Source organism: Sceloporus occidentalis, unplaced genomic scaffold (assembly GCF_023333645.1).
Source record: "Sceloporus occidentalis isolate IW3139 unplaced genomic scaffold, rSceOcc1.0.p SCAF_1, whole genome shotgun sequence".
NCBI classification, from domain to species: domain Eukaryota; kingdom Metazoa; phylum Chordata; class Lepidosauria; order Squamata; family Phrynosomatidae; genus Sceloporus; species Sceloporus occidentalis.
This window is the reverse complement of record NW_028316981.1, coordinates 148,382,123-148,396,822: the sequence shown is the minus strand read 5'-3', so window position 1 is coordinate 148,396,822 and position 14,700 is coordinate 148,382,123. Positions and strand designations below refer to the sequence as shown.

The 14,700-nt window shown below is 39.4% G+C and overlaps 1 protein-coding gene across 11 annotated transcripts in view; it reads left to right on the top strand.

The window, feature by feature from the left end:
* The window catches only part of CEP112 (centrosomal protein 112), a 402,980-nt gene that overhangs the window by 160,040 nt on the left and 228,240 nt on the right, over positions 1-14,700 (top strand). For all 11 annotated transcript variants that reach the window (XM_089540765.1, XM_089540791.1, XM_089540808.1 and 8 more), the window contains one exon: positions 5,795-5,930. In XM_089540765.1, coding sequence (XP_089396891.1) covers positions 5,795-5,930 — 136 coding nt within the window. The remainder of the gene's footprint in view (positions 1-5,794; positions 5,931-14,700) is intronic.

Genomic DNA, 14,700 nt, shown 5'->3' with positions numbered 1-14,700 from the left:
GAGAACTGCTTTTTAAATAGAAGCCAGTGGCCCTATTATACCAGCAGGGGTAAGGAACAGCATGGCTCTCCCCCCTTGTTGTACCTTGAATTCTAAATCTGATAGAAGTGATATCTGATGGCACGTACAGTGGGTCCTCCATGTCAGTGGGCTTCAGATCTACTAATTTGATGGCCTACAGATCATCAACCACACCCATATTATTCTCTACTGTTGATGTGCAGGTGTTGAAGTGTGCATGTTCATGTCACTGCCATTGAATAATATAGGATGCAATTGTCTGTGTTTTTTGGCATCTGTAGCATGCTCTGGAACCAAACTTTCAGGGTCACTGTAGTTCCAGGAAATTTTTCAGTTGGCTGTCCAGTATATTCTGTGCTTGTATTCATTTTGGTTCTTTATATCAGGAATAAGGAACTCTTGTTTCACATTAACATGTAGGTGGGAGCAAAATGTAGGGAGGGCCACTGCTTCCTCCCAACACTCTTTCTGTGCCAGTCCATTTCCTCTCTTCCCACTAACCCAACAAAAGGATGGATTGCAGTTACCAGAGTTGTAGAATGATCATTTGCAGAAGATTACCCTTTCTTTTCTTCTATTCATTTTTGCCTACCCTCTATCCACCCTCCTGTCAGAGATTTGAACTGATGACTTGCAGAGGTCTCCTCTGTACTTTCCATCTTTTGTCCATGTTGGTTTTCCCTTCCATTTTCGCCTCTCCTGCCTTCTTTATTTTATTCATTTAAGCTGAATGACAGTTTCCTCTATCTTTTTCTTTACAGCTTTGAAGAGGAAAGTAAGGAAATTAATCTGACCAAATGCTTAAGCATATGAAATGTCTGTTTATGTGCCTTCAAATCTCCTGTCAACTTATTGTAGCACATGAATTTTATAGGGTTTTCTTAGGCATGGAATGATCAGGGGTGGTTTTGCCAGTTCCTTCCTCTAAAATATAGCCCATAGCACCTACTCCCACTTTATTTGTTTCCTGAAACTAGTATTTAGTTGACTTTAGATGGAGATGATTTCTATAATTCCTCTAAATCTATACTTATATCTTTAATATAAAAAATTAAAGAAAAATGTTTTTTCTCCCCCCTCCTTTTTTTTAACAAATACATATACTGTACTATGCCCCACAATGAGCACTACAGGGGGGAAAATCTTCAAAGTGAATATTTTAATGCTTCATGGAAATGGTACTTCTCTGTAGCCTGGAGGAAACAATTCAAGCAGTTTTTATATTTGTGAACCACAGTTTATCAATGTAAATATACAAAAAGCATTCAGATGCAGCCTCTGCAACCTAGGAAACAAATGAAAACTGGTTTTTGAGTATAACATCTATTCATAAGATTAATGCTTAGAAGAAAAGCAAATGTATAAATAAAGATTTCTGAAGGTTAAGTAGAGTTCAGTGCATTTTTTCTTAAGCAATTCTGTAATTAACGTATTTTTTTTTTTAAAAAAAGAAAGATAGTTTGTCAAGTACTATAACTGTCAAACTCACCCTCTGAATCTGAATAATTGGACGTAGAGTCATATTGCCAGGAGTTTATGTTCCAGATAATGGTAGCCTATCAGAATCTGAGGAGGTGGGGAATGAAACAATTGAAAGCCCCTCACCTTAGCAAGCCATGGCAGACACCAAGGACTCACCCCCTTACTTTGAAGTTCACAGTAAAGATAAAGAGAGGCTTTCTAGTCCCACAGTCTGTTAAATAAAAAATGCTGAGTAACTAGGCACCTAGTGGGCTAGAGACAGCTACCTATAAATCTCCCATTCTGTCTTAATGTCTAGAAGTGCTCTCAGCATTTGCATACTATTGAACTTTGGACTGGCTATGATTGATGAGTCTGTGTCTTTCCCCTTTCTGGCTTTGTTTATCTGGATTATTAGCTTCATGTAAGAGCTCTTTGACTGGCTGAAGACCTTGTTCTTGTTCCTTTGTTTATCTTTCTTGATTACCTATGACTGAGTTGAACTCAGTTGATACCCTATAACTCTTTGTCTTACAATGACCTGACTCTTGAGTCATTTGTTGACTATAGCACAAGATAATTACCTCATATTTATAAAGTTGTTAATAGCTCCTTTCTGAGGACAAGTTGAAATTACTTTCTTGACATCAAGGATTTAGGTAGCTAATAGAAGATGTATCAACAAACAGTATCAATTTAGTGGGGGAGGACATTCTCAGATTCTATGTCAGTGATGGTGAACCTTTTACAGACCGAGTGCCCAAACTGCAACCCAGACTCCACTTATTTATTGCAAAGTGCCATGTCCCTCTGGCTTTCTAGTAAGAAACTGGCAAACTCTGTGCTAGGGCAACAGCATGTGTGCCCACAGAGAGGATTTTGAGTGCCACCTCTGGCACGTGTGCCATAGGTTCGCCATCACTGTTCTATGTGTTGCATTACCATGAGCAATATTAAATGAGCACTATTCAGTATATTAATAGTTTGTATTTGCTAGTCTAGTGATCACAAGAAGGATTTAAGCATAAAATCCTTACAAGAAGATATATACAGAGTTGGAATTAAATTGTTACAACTTTATTGTTTACTGCTGTTAAAACCTTGGCTCAGCATAGGACAGTGAGTGATAAGTGTTGTCTGACCTGCCTGCTGAGTGATGAACCTTACAACAAAGCCTGCTCACAGGAGAAATGTTGGGATTGGAACAAATGGGGTCCACATGGGTGTTCACTACTATGTGCTTCTCTATGCCATCTGGAAAAGAGGCCAGCATGTTCTCCTGAAGCTTCACCTCCCCTCAAAAATGGATCAATTCATGCTGCCAAAAACCATTAACCAATTAAGTTCCACCATTAGTCTGTGCTCAACATGGAAGTTCCTAGGATGGGTATTCAGATAGTGGGAAGAAAATTTGTTTTGTTTATATTTTGCCTTTCTCTTGGTATGGGATTTAGTGTGGCTTACAAAAAAAATTAAAACAAAGTACTGTACTTTTTGATACAAAGTTTTTTTAAATTAACAATTCTGTTAAAAGAACTACATTAAAATAGTTTAAAACACCTTAAGAGACAGCAAAGAGGATAGAGGCATAACACACTTCATTAAAAGATCCTTCTGCCACGGTAAAATAAGAACCAAAGTCCTGCCTAAATAAAAAAAGCATTTGTCTGCTGACAGAAAGGGAGCAGTCAGGGAGCCAACTGAGCCTTCCATGGGCAACCACAACCTGGGATGAGCCACCAAGAGGGCTCTCTCCCCTACTTTTCACCAAATACACCTGTAATGGTGGTGGGGTGGACAGAAAGCTCTCTCTTGAAGATCTTAAAAGTCAAGCAGTTTCATATAATTGTGAAAGCCTCCCTCCTCCCCTATGTCTCTTCCACCTCTGCAGCTGGGAAAGCAGGACTCTGGGTAAATCCAGGACTCATACTTGTCTTTCTGTGTTGCTTGTGAGCTACAGGATTTTACAGGAGTCATCTGTCAGTCTTTTATTTTTATTATTTTCTGAAATGACGAAAGTTTATGGTTCTCATAAACATAGGAGGTATTGTCACTAGTTATGATGACAGCAGTGGTTCAGTGGTTAAGACACTGACTCTGATGATCGCAGGGTTGGCAGTTCAAGGCCCACTCACCGTGGCACAGAGTGAGCTTTTGTCACTAGTCACAGCTTCTGCCAACCTAGCAGTTTGGAAGCATGTAAAAGTGCAGGTGGATAAATAGTTATCACTTTGGTGGCAAGGTAACAATGTTCTGTGCAGTCATGGTAGCCACATGGCCATGGAGTTGCCTTTGACAACACTGGCTCCCTCGGCTTAGTAACAGAGATGAGCACCACCCTCTACAGTTGGACATGACTAGAAAATCTTGTCAAGGGAAAATCTTTACCTATAATCATATTGAAGGATTTAGTTATGTATGTACGAACCTAAGAAAATAAATTCAAGGAGCTGTTTGTTTCAAAGCTGTTCTTCAGTTTATTTTATAAAGTACAGTTGGTCTGCTGGGGTTTGATTCTAGGATCCCCTGTGGATAACAAAATCTGTGGATGTTCAAGTCCCATTAAATATAATGGCATAGCAAAATGGTATTCCTTATATAAAATGGAAAAATCAAGGGCCTGTTACAGACTGCCAAAATAAAGCTGCTTCGGGTCTCTTTGGAGGCATGTTGTTTAAATGATGCATGCATCCTAAGAATCCAGAAGATGCACCAAAGCTGCACTCTAGTCCTTAGGGCTGGAGCATGGCTTTGGTGCGACCTCCAGACTCTTAGGACCCATGCATCATTTAAACAGCATACCTCCAAAGAGACCTGAAGCAGCTTTATTTTGGCAGTCTGTAACAGGCCAAGGTTTGCTATTTGGAATTTATGTAATTTGTTTTGAATATTTTCAATCCATGGATAAAAAATATCTGTGGATAAGGATGGCTGATTGTAATAAATCACACCAAACTTGTGTTTTTCCATTAAAGCTGTAAGGAATACAAATGGAGTATACATAATTTATTTTGTAAAATATTAGTTCCCAATGTTGTTCAACCACAACTTCTATCATCACTCACATTTGGTTATGGCAGGTAAAGCTTATGCAAGTTGCATTCCATGAACATCTGGAGTGCTATACATTCCCTGCCATGATTTAAAGACAGGAACTATTTAGAAGTGAAATGTAAACAGTAAATAGTTAAATCATGTTGCACTTTGATGCCATCACTCAAGGGCAATTGGAAATGTTTGTACTTACCAACAATTCTGAGCTGCAACAAAATTCTACAGTATGGTGTACTTGCTATTTGTTTTCCAGCCAGCCAGCCATATCCTCCCACAGGTTACCCCATCCCCTCTCATTTGTTTTTGTTGTTTCTTCTCCAGTAGTCATCATTGAGAGTGCTGAATTCTCATTTTACAGCTCCTTTGACCCAAACTCAACAGTATTGGAGTGAAAATCCCTTTTGGTCTGATTGCACCAGATTACTCCATTGCACAAATGTTTGTGGAAGCAGGCTATGTAAATAGAATTGATTGAGTGATCAAGCACTTTCCTACTGCAACAGCACCCATATATAAAAGAGGGATTACAAAAGTAGAACCTATGCATGATTTTGAAAAGATTTTATTATGGTCACTTGTGATGCATCAGTGCTCCTGATACCTGCATTTTATCCTTTTCACTGTTTGACGTTGACTTGGGATAATCATACACATTTGAAGCATAAGTCGTGTCACCCATGCTAATGCTGAATTGATGTCATAACTGTGCATTAAAGGTTTTCACTAAATAGACTTGAGAAGCTCCCAATGGATGTCATGTTTTCCCTGTTTAATAATCTGACTTATACCAGGCAGCAAATAATCCTCTTTCTATCTTATAAGAGATGGTGGTGGGGATATGCTTCTCTTGATGCTTTAAGCTTACAATGTAGACACATACTGCAAAACATTTTCTTGATTAAATTTCTTTTGATTATGTGTTAACATTATTTAAGCGATGATTTATGTCACACAATAAAACCAGGCTATTTAAGCTTCCTTGCCTCAGCTGAAGCCATTGAAACTTTCATGGGAGCCCAATCCTGTGTTTAGGCTCTTCCAATTCAATGAATGCGGTAAAAATAATATTCAATGTATTCTTTGATTTGTTATTCTCTTCCTCAAAAAATATCCTAAGGTCATTTGGTATAAATATGGACAGAAAATTGAAACCAGAATGCTATTTTCAGTAGATAGGGTTAAAGACCTTTCTTTTGCACCAGCACACATGTTCTTTTATTTGATACTTCCACTGAGAAAAATTTCTCTGACTTTCTAGGGAGAAGGAGGAGCAGCTGACTCAGGTGATGGAGGTACAGAGGCTGCAAGCCCAGCAGGCTGATGCTGCCCTGGAGGAGTTTAAGCGGCAGGTGGAGCTGAACTCTGAAAAAGTCTACGCTGAAATGAAAGAGCAGGTGAGAAGGTCACAATGCCAGCCTTTCTACAACTATCTGTCTCAGTGGGATAGCATATTCTCATTTTATATTGCCAGAAACATACTTCACTTGATAGTGGTACATCAAACTCTTTCACAATGTAGTGGCTTTGCTAGCAAGTCAGTAGAAAGGATGCCAGCAATTGATTCATCTTTATAACAAAGCCAGAATTGTCATTGCTATAAAAACCGTACATAGTTGCATTACTGCACAGGACTTTTCCAGGAGTTCAAGAATTAAAATACAAGTTTATACACTGTTTTGGATTGCATCTTTTCTCCTATTTTCACATCTCCTTTTAAGTGAAAATTTCCTTTGGGTTTAATCAGTGATCTCATTGTTGCTGTGATGTGTAGTACTTCATTGCTAACAAAACATGGCTTGGGCCCAACCTATCTAAGGGATCGCCTGCTTCCATACAATCCGCCCCGTACACTCAGGTCTTCTGGGAGGAATTTATTACAACCCTTAAAGACCAGGTTGACGGCGACCTCCCAGAGGACATTTTCTGCAGCCGCTAGGAATGGGCTGTCGGACGAGATCCGTCAAATTACCAATCTAGAGAGCTTTTAAAAAGCCATTAAGACGGATCTCTTCTGACAGGCCTTCCCGGAATAAAATACTCGGCCACAAATAAGACTTCCCATCTAGTGAACTCTGCCCATGATGATTATTTTTTGGATTACCGTATTTTCTGGCGTATAAGGCGACTTTTCAACCCTGGAAAATCTTCTCAAAAGTCGGGGGTCATCTAATGCGCCAGATACAGATAGATAATCTTGGGCTTTTTATTTTCTTGATGCCAAGAGTAGAGTACATTATGCTACAAAACCCACCCCTTTCCCTTTGGCCGAGAGTAAGGCAAAATTGCAGAAGCCGGCGACGCCATCCCAGCTCTGCCTCTTCTTCACATAAAAAGTGAAGCGCTTGACTACAATTCCCAAGAAGCCTTGCGCAGTGCACCGCAAATAGTACAGCAGAGAATGGGACTGCCTGGGCTGGGCGGGGAGGAGGGCGCTACTTTGGTAGGTGCCTTAAAAATAGCAGGGTATCAGCTCAGAATGGCGGTGGACCTACCGGGCGCCTCCCTCCTTCCCTCCCTCTCTCCCTTCTTCCTTTCCGCAGCAAGCCTCACCTCTTTGTCTCCTCCATTCCCCTCAGGTCCTCCTTCAAATGGGGCTCCTGGGGGAGTTTGCTGGGAATGTTCTCAGAGAAGGATTGCGAGAGAGAGGTGAGTGGAGGCTCTTTTAAGGGGTTTTGGACTTCAGCTCCCAGAAGCCCAGGCTATTGGCCAACATGGCTGAGGCTTCTGGGAGCTGGAGTCCAAAATTTCTTAAAGGGAACAGTTTGGGGTACTATAATATTATATATCAATGGTCCCCAAACTGTGCTGTTCAAGAGCAAACTCTGCTTTTTAAGGGGATTTAAAAAATGTTAAGGGGTTAAGGCTCTAAGGTAGTGCTTCCCCAACTTTGGTCCTCCAAGGGCTTGGGACTTCAGCTCCCAGAGGCCCCAGCTAACCTAGCAAACAGTCAGGAATTCAGGGAGAGGAAGCCCAAAATATCTAGAGCCCAAAGTTTGGGAAACATTGCTATAGGCCACAATGCTCCCCAAACTCTGCTTTTTTAAGGGGATTCTGGACTTCAGCTCCCAGAATCCCAGGCTACTGACCAACATGGCTGATGCTTCTGGGAGATGAGCTCCAACATCTCTTCAAGGGCACAGTCTGGGGACCACTGCATAGGGCAAAAGATAACCTCGGGTTCTTCAGTACACGTCATTTAAGGATTAGAATGATAGAATCATAGAGTTGGAAGAGACTGCACGGGCCATCCAGTCCAACCCCATTCTGCCATGCAGGAACTCTCAATCAAAACATCCCCAACAGATGGCCATCCAGCCTCTGCTTTAAAGCCTTCCAAGGAAGGAGACTCCACTACACTTCCAAGGGAGTGTGTTCCAATGTGCAACAGCCCTTACTGTCCCTTAGTTCCTCCTAATGTTAAGGTGGAATCTCTTTTCTTGTAGCTTGCATCCATTGTTCTGGGTCCTAGTCTCTGGAGCAGCAGAAAACAAGCTTGCTCCCTCCTCAATGTGACACCCTTTCAAGTATTTAAACAGGGCTGTCCTATCACCTCTTAACCTTCTCTTCTCCAGCTAAACATCCCCAGCTCCCTAAGTCTCTTCTCACAGGGCTTCATGGTTTCCAGACCTTTCACCATTTTAGTCACCCTCCTTTGGACACATGGCTCCAGTTTCTCAATGTCCTTTTTTATTTGTGGTGCCCAGAACTGGACATAATATTAATTAAAAATTAATTTTAAAAAACCCAAAGATACGCGTCGCACAATTCCTTTTGCTTCAGGGACTCAGTGGTTCCACAGTATTTTATCCCCTCAGGATTCCTGTCAAGTAGATCCAGCTGGTGCAGTGGCTTGAGTCTTGGACTATGGTTCAAAACACACTGCAGAAATAATGCACTTTGAGACTGCTTTGGCTGCCCTGGCTCAGTGCTGGCTAAGTGACAGTTTTCCTGCTAAGCACCTGCATGTCATAACCATTTGAATTAAAATTACTACCATATTGAAATCAAATCTGATTTTTTAAAAATTTTTATTTGGTGTGCATTGGAAGAGGGGTAGCCTTATACGGCGAGTATATCACAAACTCTATATTTTAACTGGAAAAGTTGGGAGTCGTCTTATACCCCCAATCGTCTTATACACCGGAAAATACGGTACTGTATTTTCTGGCGTATAAGACTAATTTTTAACCCAGGAAAATCTTCTCAAAAGTCAGGGGTCGTCTTATACGCCGGGTGTTGTCTTATAGGGCAGGTGCTGAAACCTCCAAGCCGGACTTGAGAATCTGCAGTCACCGCATATGGTGGGTGAGCTCAAAAACGACCGCGGCTGCATCCTCACCGTATGCGGCGACCACTGTACAAGTATGGTAGAAGAAAATCCACTCAATAGGATTCGTGGAAAGAAGTGACTTAACACGGTCTTGATGACAAGGTGAGGGAGTGCCTCACCGGGAAGGTGTAAGTGAAGGGCGGAGCAAGTTGTAGACATCTGGGATGCCCGTGGTATGGAAAAAAGCCGTGTTTGCACTACTGCTCTGATAGTCTTAGAGACAGTGAGGGCTGGGCAGGCAGGGAGAGCTGACCAATCCAAGCAGGCTTTGTATAAAACAAGTTTTCCTGCTAATTACCTGCATGTCATAAGCATTGGAATTAAAATTACCATATTGAAATCAAAACTTTTTAAATTTTTATTTGGTGTATGTTGGAAGAGGGGTAGTCTTATACGGCGAGTATATACCAAACTATATTTTAACTGAAAAAGTTGGGGGTCGTCTTATATGCCCAGTCGTCTTATATAGTTGGTAGTTGGTTTTTAATGTGTAGTTTTTAATCTTATACTGTTTAATCTTGTTTTAAGGGGGGGGGGTACTATGTATATATGGTTCTATTTTAACTTGTTGTACGATGCTTTGATTGCTTGGCAAAAAGCGGGAGAGAAATAAATTTTTTATTTATTATTATTTTATAAAACTTTTCCCCTCTTTTTTTTTTTTTAGTGAAGACACTTGCATTTAAATTTGGTCTTAAAACGCACAAGGCCCAGTGTTTTCTCTAAAGAGGTCAGAGTAGTTCTGGTGACACAGTTGCTGTGTAGGGTAAATGGAAAATAATTGGTGGGAGAGGCTAGAGTACTGCTTGTAAATGTTTTTAAGTATGGTATTTCTAAAACAAAATAAAGATGTGTTTATTGTCATAAAAGACTGTTTTGTAAGAGGTTTGAAGTGGAATCCCATATCACTGGGACAGTTATACTACAAACCTCCTTTATGTCCCTTGTAGTAGGTACAAAGTACAATGTGTTGGTTATTACCTTTAAAGCTCTATATAGTTGTTCAGGTTACCAACAGGATCGCCTTCTCCCGTATAACCCACCCTGTATACTCATGTCCTCTGGGACATGTTTGCTCCAACTAGCAAGGACTAGACTGGAAACAGTTTCACAGAGGACCTTTTCGTCTGCTTCCCCCAGACTGTGAAATGACCTGCCGGAAGAGATACGACAGCTGAAAATGCTGACAGCATTTTAAACAGCATTAAAGACACATTTCTTCTGGCAGGCCTACTCAGTCAATTTTTAAAGAATGTCTTTTTAATTTGTATATTTTAAAGAATATATTTATATAAGTGTATTTTAATGGTTTTATAGTATTGTATTTTAACTGTTGGATTTATATGTTTCCTTTTAAACTTTTTTTTGTATTTTAACATGTAGTACTCTGCCTCAAACTTTGAGGAGAGATGGGAAAATAATAATAATGATAATAATAATAAGTGACTTGCTGTAAGTATATAAGTATAAGAAGGAGGAGTGCAATTGCTGTCATAAATTCTGTAGCATATTTACAGATATATGTGCTTAGAAAGTGCCTTAGTATAATGTATAAACAGACTGCTTAAATATTCTGGCAAAGGCAAAACACTTGATATGGTTCAGATGTTCAGTGCTCCCTTGAGATTGACTTTGGTGATGTGTAGGGTCACTTTTGGACCTGAAGTTTGGAAGAGTTGCACAGATATGTGTGAACTACTACACTACCTACACATGGGACGCAAATACAATACCACTATTTTTATCTGATCACAGTAGCTCTTTTATATTACCCATATGTGTGCATACCACTGAGGCTGTTTATAATTTTTTTCTTTTATTGGGAAATTTTATTTCTCTTTTAGCCTTTTCCTCAACATCCCTTACTTCATTTGAATAATTGATAAGTGGAGTCTAGGTACTATAGCTCAGTGGCAACTCAGCCCCATTGGGACTGGTGATAGAGAGAGCTACAAAAGGTAGAGCAAAGGGGTCACAATAGGTGACTAGATACCCACATTCCTTTCAACTGGCATATCATTGCGCCACAGTGTGAATTCATTATTGATTGATTGATTGAAAATTTATTTCTATACCGCCGTTCCTGCGATCACGGCGGTTTACAGACAGTACAAATATAATATAATACAGATTAAAAAAAATAATCATCCCAATAAAACACCCCGATTAAAACCAGCATAACTATTAAAATCCACATAGAATCAATCAAAATTACTAAAGAGTTAAAAATCCAAACAATACAAAACAGCAATACTACACAACAGTACACATAGGGGGAACAGTCAGGACATGTGGGAGAAAGCTTGACGGAATAACTGAGTCTTCAGGTTCTTCTTGAACGACTCCAGGGAGGGGGCTGAGCGGAGCTCTTCAGGGAGGGCATTCCAAGATTGCGGGGCTACCACAGAAAATGCCCTTTGCGCAGTTGATACATATTTAGTCTTGGGGATGCTCAAAAGATTTTTACCCCCTGACCTGAGTGTGCGGGGCGGATTATATGGGGAGACGCGGTCCTCCAAGTACTCTGGGCCCAAGCCATTTAGGGATTTATAGGTAACGACCAACACCTTGTATTGGGCCCGGAAGCGAATTGGAAGCCAATGCAGGTCTTTCAGTATCGGTGTTATGTGGCTGGTCCTGGAGCTACCAGTGACCAGCCTAGCAACCATATTTTGAACCAACTGCAGCTTCCGAGCTTGGTACAAGGGTAAACCTAACATTAAAATCATGCCTGAAAGCCTTGCATGGAGTGGGAAAATCACAAAGCCATTCCAAAACATAGTCATAGAATAATAGAATCATAGAGTTGGAAGAGATCACAAGGGTCATCCAGTCCAACCCCCCTGCCATGAAGGAACTCACAATCAAAGCACCCCGAAAGATGGCCATTCATCCTCTATTTAAAGACCTTAAAAGAAGAACTCTCTTTGAGGGAGATTCTCTCTGAGGGAGTGTGATTCACTGTCGGAACATTTCTTACTGTCAGGAGTTCCTCCTAATGTTTAGGTGGAATCTCTTTTCCTGTAGCTTGCATCCTTTGTTCCTGGTCCTGTTCTTGGGAGCAGCAGAAAACAAGCTTGCTCCATCCTCAATATGATATCCCTTTAAATATTTAAACAGAGCTATCATATCACCTCTCAACCATCTCTGCTCCAGGCTAGTCTTCTGAATTCCTACTTTTCTTCCCCAACAATCATACAGGAAAGGAAAACTGTACCCTGGAAAATTGTCCTGAAATCCAGAAGCTGTTATGAGTATGGAGAAAATCCAGCCTGTTACGGGTTTTCCTAGTTCAGATGTGTACTTCTGGAGGCTTCAGAAATAATTTAACCTTGTTTGTGATCTAGTAAATAATTATGTTCCAGGTGGCTGAAGGTGCTTACAAAATACTATCAGAAGTTGCATTCATAGAAAATAAAACTTTTTTTCACTGTTGTAGATAAATAAATATTTCCCAAATGAACAGATTTTTTTTTATTTTCTCAAATTGTGTGATTATAGATTATATGAAAAGGGAATATGGAATATACCATTAGGAAGGGGTATGTCAAACCTCCCAGTACACATGGCCTTTCAATCAAGCCCAGCATCACTCACATATGAAAAAGTCTTTTTATTAGAGAATCCTCAGATAGGCAATTGGACAATGCTCAAATGAAAGCTGAGGCAGAATAAGCTTCTGTGAATGGTATTTGGTTAAGTAAGTGGTATCAAGATAATGACCTTGGTGGGTCATTGATAAGTATTTGCATGATGAGGAGCCTGGATGGAATAGTCCTAGAACATTTAGAGTCCCAAAGAGTAAGCAAAAGGGAAGATAACAATCGCATTTATTTATAATGGCCTTTTTACCAAAGGGCAGAACATCAAACATATACAATCAAAACCAGAGACAATAAAGCATGAAAAATTGCTAACAGGGTTATTATTAGTATGCTTTATTTATATAGCACTGTAGATTTACACAGTGCTGTACATACAATCAGTAAAATAGATAAAAATAATCCTGCTTATGGTGTGCATTCCATGAAATAATAGCATAATACATAGAAAATAATACATAATAATACAGGAATAAAATAGGGCAGGCAACAAATTAAAAATATAAAATAACAATCACGCAATGCCTAGGAACGCTTCTCTGAACAGGATAGTCTTCAACTCAGTTTTCAAACTGGTCAAAGAAGTGATGAGCCATGTTAGTAGGGGAAGGAGGTTCCAGGAGTGAGGGGCAGCAAGTGAAAAGGGATGAAGCCGGGATGGGGAACAGAGAAAAGGCAGAACTACTCAACCCCTTCTTTGCCCCAGTCTTCTCACAAAAGGAAAAGGGTGCTCAACCTGAGGAAAATGGAGCAGATGACGCAATAGGGGGAATGCAGCACAGAATAAGTAAATAGTTAGTACAGGAATACATGGTTAATCTAAATGAATTTAAGTCTCCAGGACCAGAGGAACTACATCCAAGGTTATTAAAAGAACTTGCAAATGTAATCTCAGAGCCATTGGCAATGATTTTTGAGAACTCCTGGAGACTAGGAGAAGTCCCAGCAGACTGGAAAAATCACAACAGACTGAAGATAGAGACAATGTTTATTTTCAGTCTGCTGTGATTTTTCCAGTCTACTGGAAAAATGCTATAGACAAGATTTTCCAGAGTATAAAGAAAAAAACATATATTAAAATACTACAAAGCTTTAAGAGAAAGGGATTTAGAGGATGAGACCATTAAACATTCGGTGATAAAATAAACATATTAAAATGGGCACAAGATTTTGGAAAGCCCAAAGAATTAGCAAATTGGGAAAAATCCTGGAAAGTCACAAAAAAAATTACACTGTGCCAAAATTTTAAAGAAAATTATACTAAAATGTTCTATAGATGGTATATGTCCCCTTCAAGGATCAATAAGATTTACAAAACGGATGATATGAAATGCTGGAAATGTTTAAAATTGGAGGGAAGGTTTTTTTTATATGTGGTGGAAGTGTAAAGATGCCACCAAATTTTGGAAAAAGATTCAGAATTTAATGACAAAAATCTTAAATATGAACATACCATTAGATCTGCTACTTTTTTTGTTAAACATGACCAGCAATTTAGGAATTTTAGTAGAACAAAAATATTCCCGTATAATACTTTATATGGTTACTACAGCATGCATATTATATACAAAATATTGGAAGAGTGGACAAATCCCATTGGAAGAAGAATGGCTAATCAAACTAAGGGAAGCAAAAAGACTAGATAAACTTACAGCTGTCATGAGAGACATTATGAAATAAAAGATAGAATAGGAAAAGTATTGTTTCGATTTCATAAAATCATTAAAAGTAAAGAAACTGTCCGAATCCCATCGTTCTTTTTGAACAAATGAATGGAACTGGAGGAATAAACCAATAGAACTGGAGTTTGACATCTGATATTTGACCTGATGTCTGTTATTTGATATTTTTAACCTGTTGTTTGCTTATTTTATTCTAGCTTGTATTACTATCTACTGTTATATGCATTTGCTATTTTTTAGATTGTATGCCACTGACAGGATTTATTATTTTTATCGATTTTATCCATTCTATGTACAGCGCTATGCAAATTTACAACACTTTTATAAATGAAATGTAGTAGTAATAATAATAATAATAGGAAATAAAAAAGGCTGTAGGCAAACTGAAATCATTTAAATCCCCAAGCACAGAGAGCTTCTTGGATGAATTCTATAAACTCCTTACAGATGAATTAACCTCTTCTCTATTTAATTTGTTCAATGATGTCATGGGTGTTGGTCTGCCCCCCAGCAGTTGGTGGAGGTCAAGAATAATTCCCATGCTGTAGAC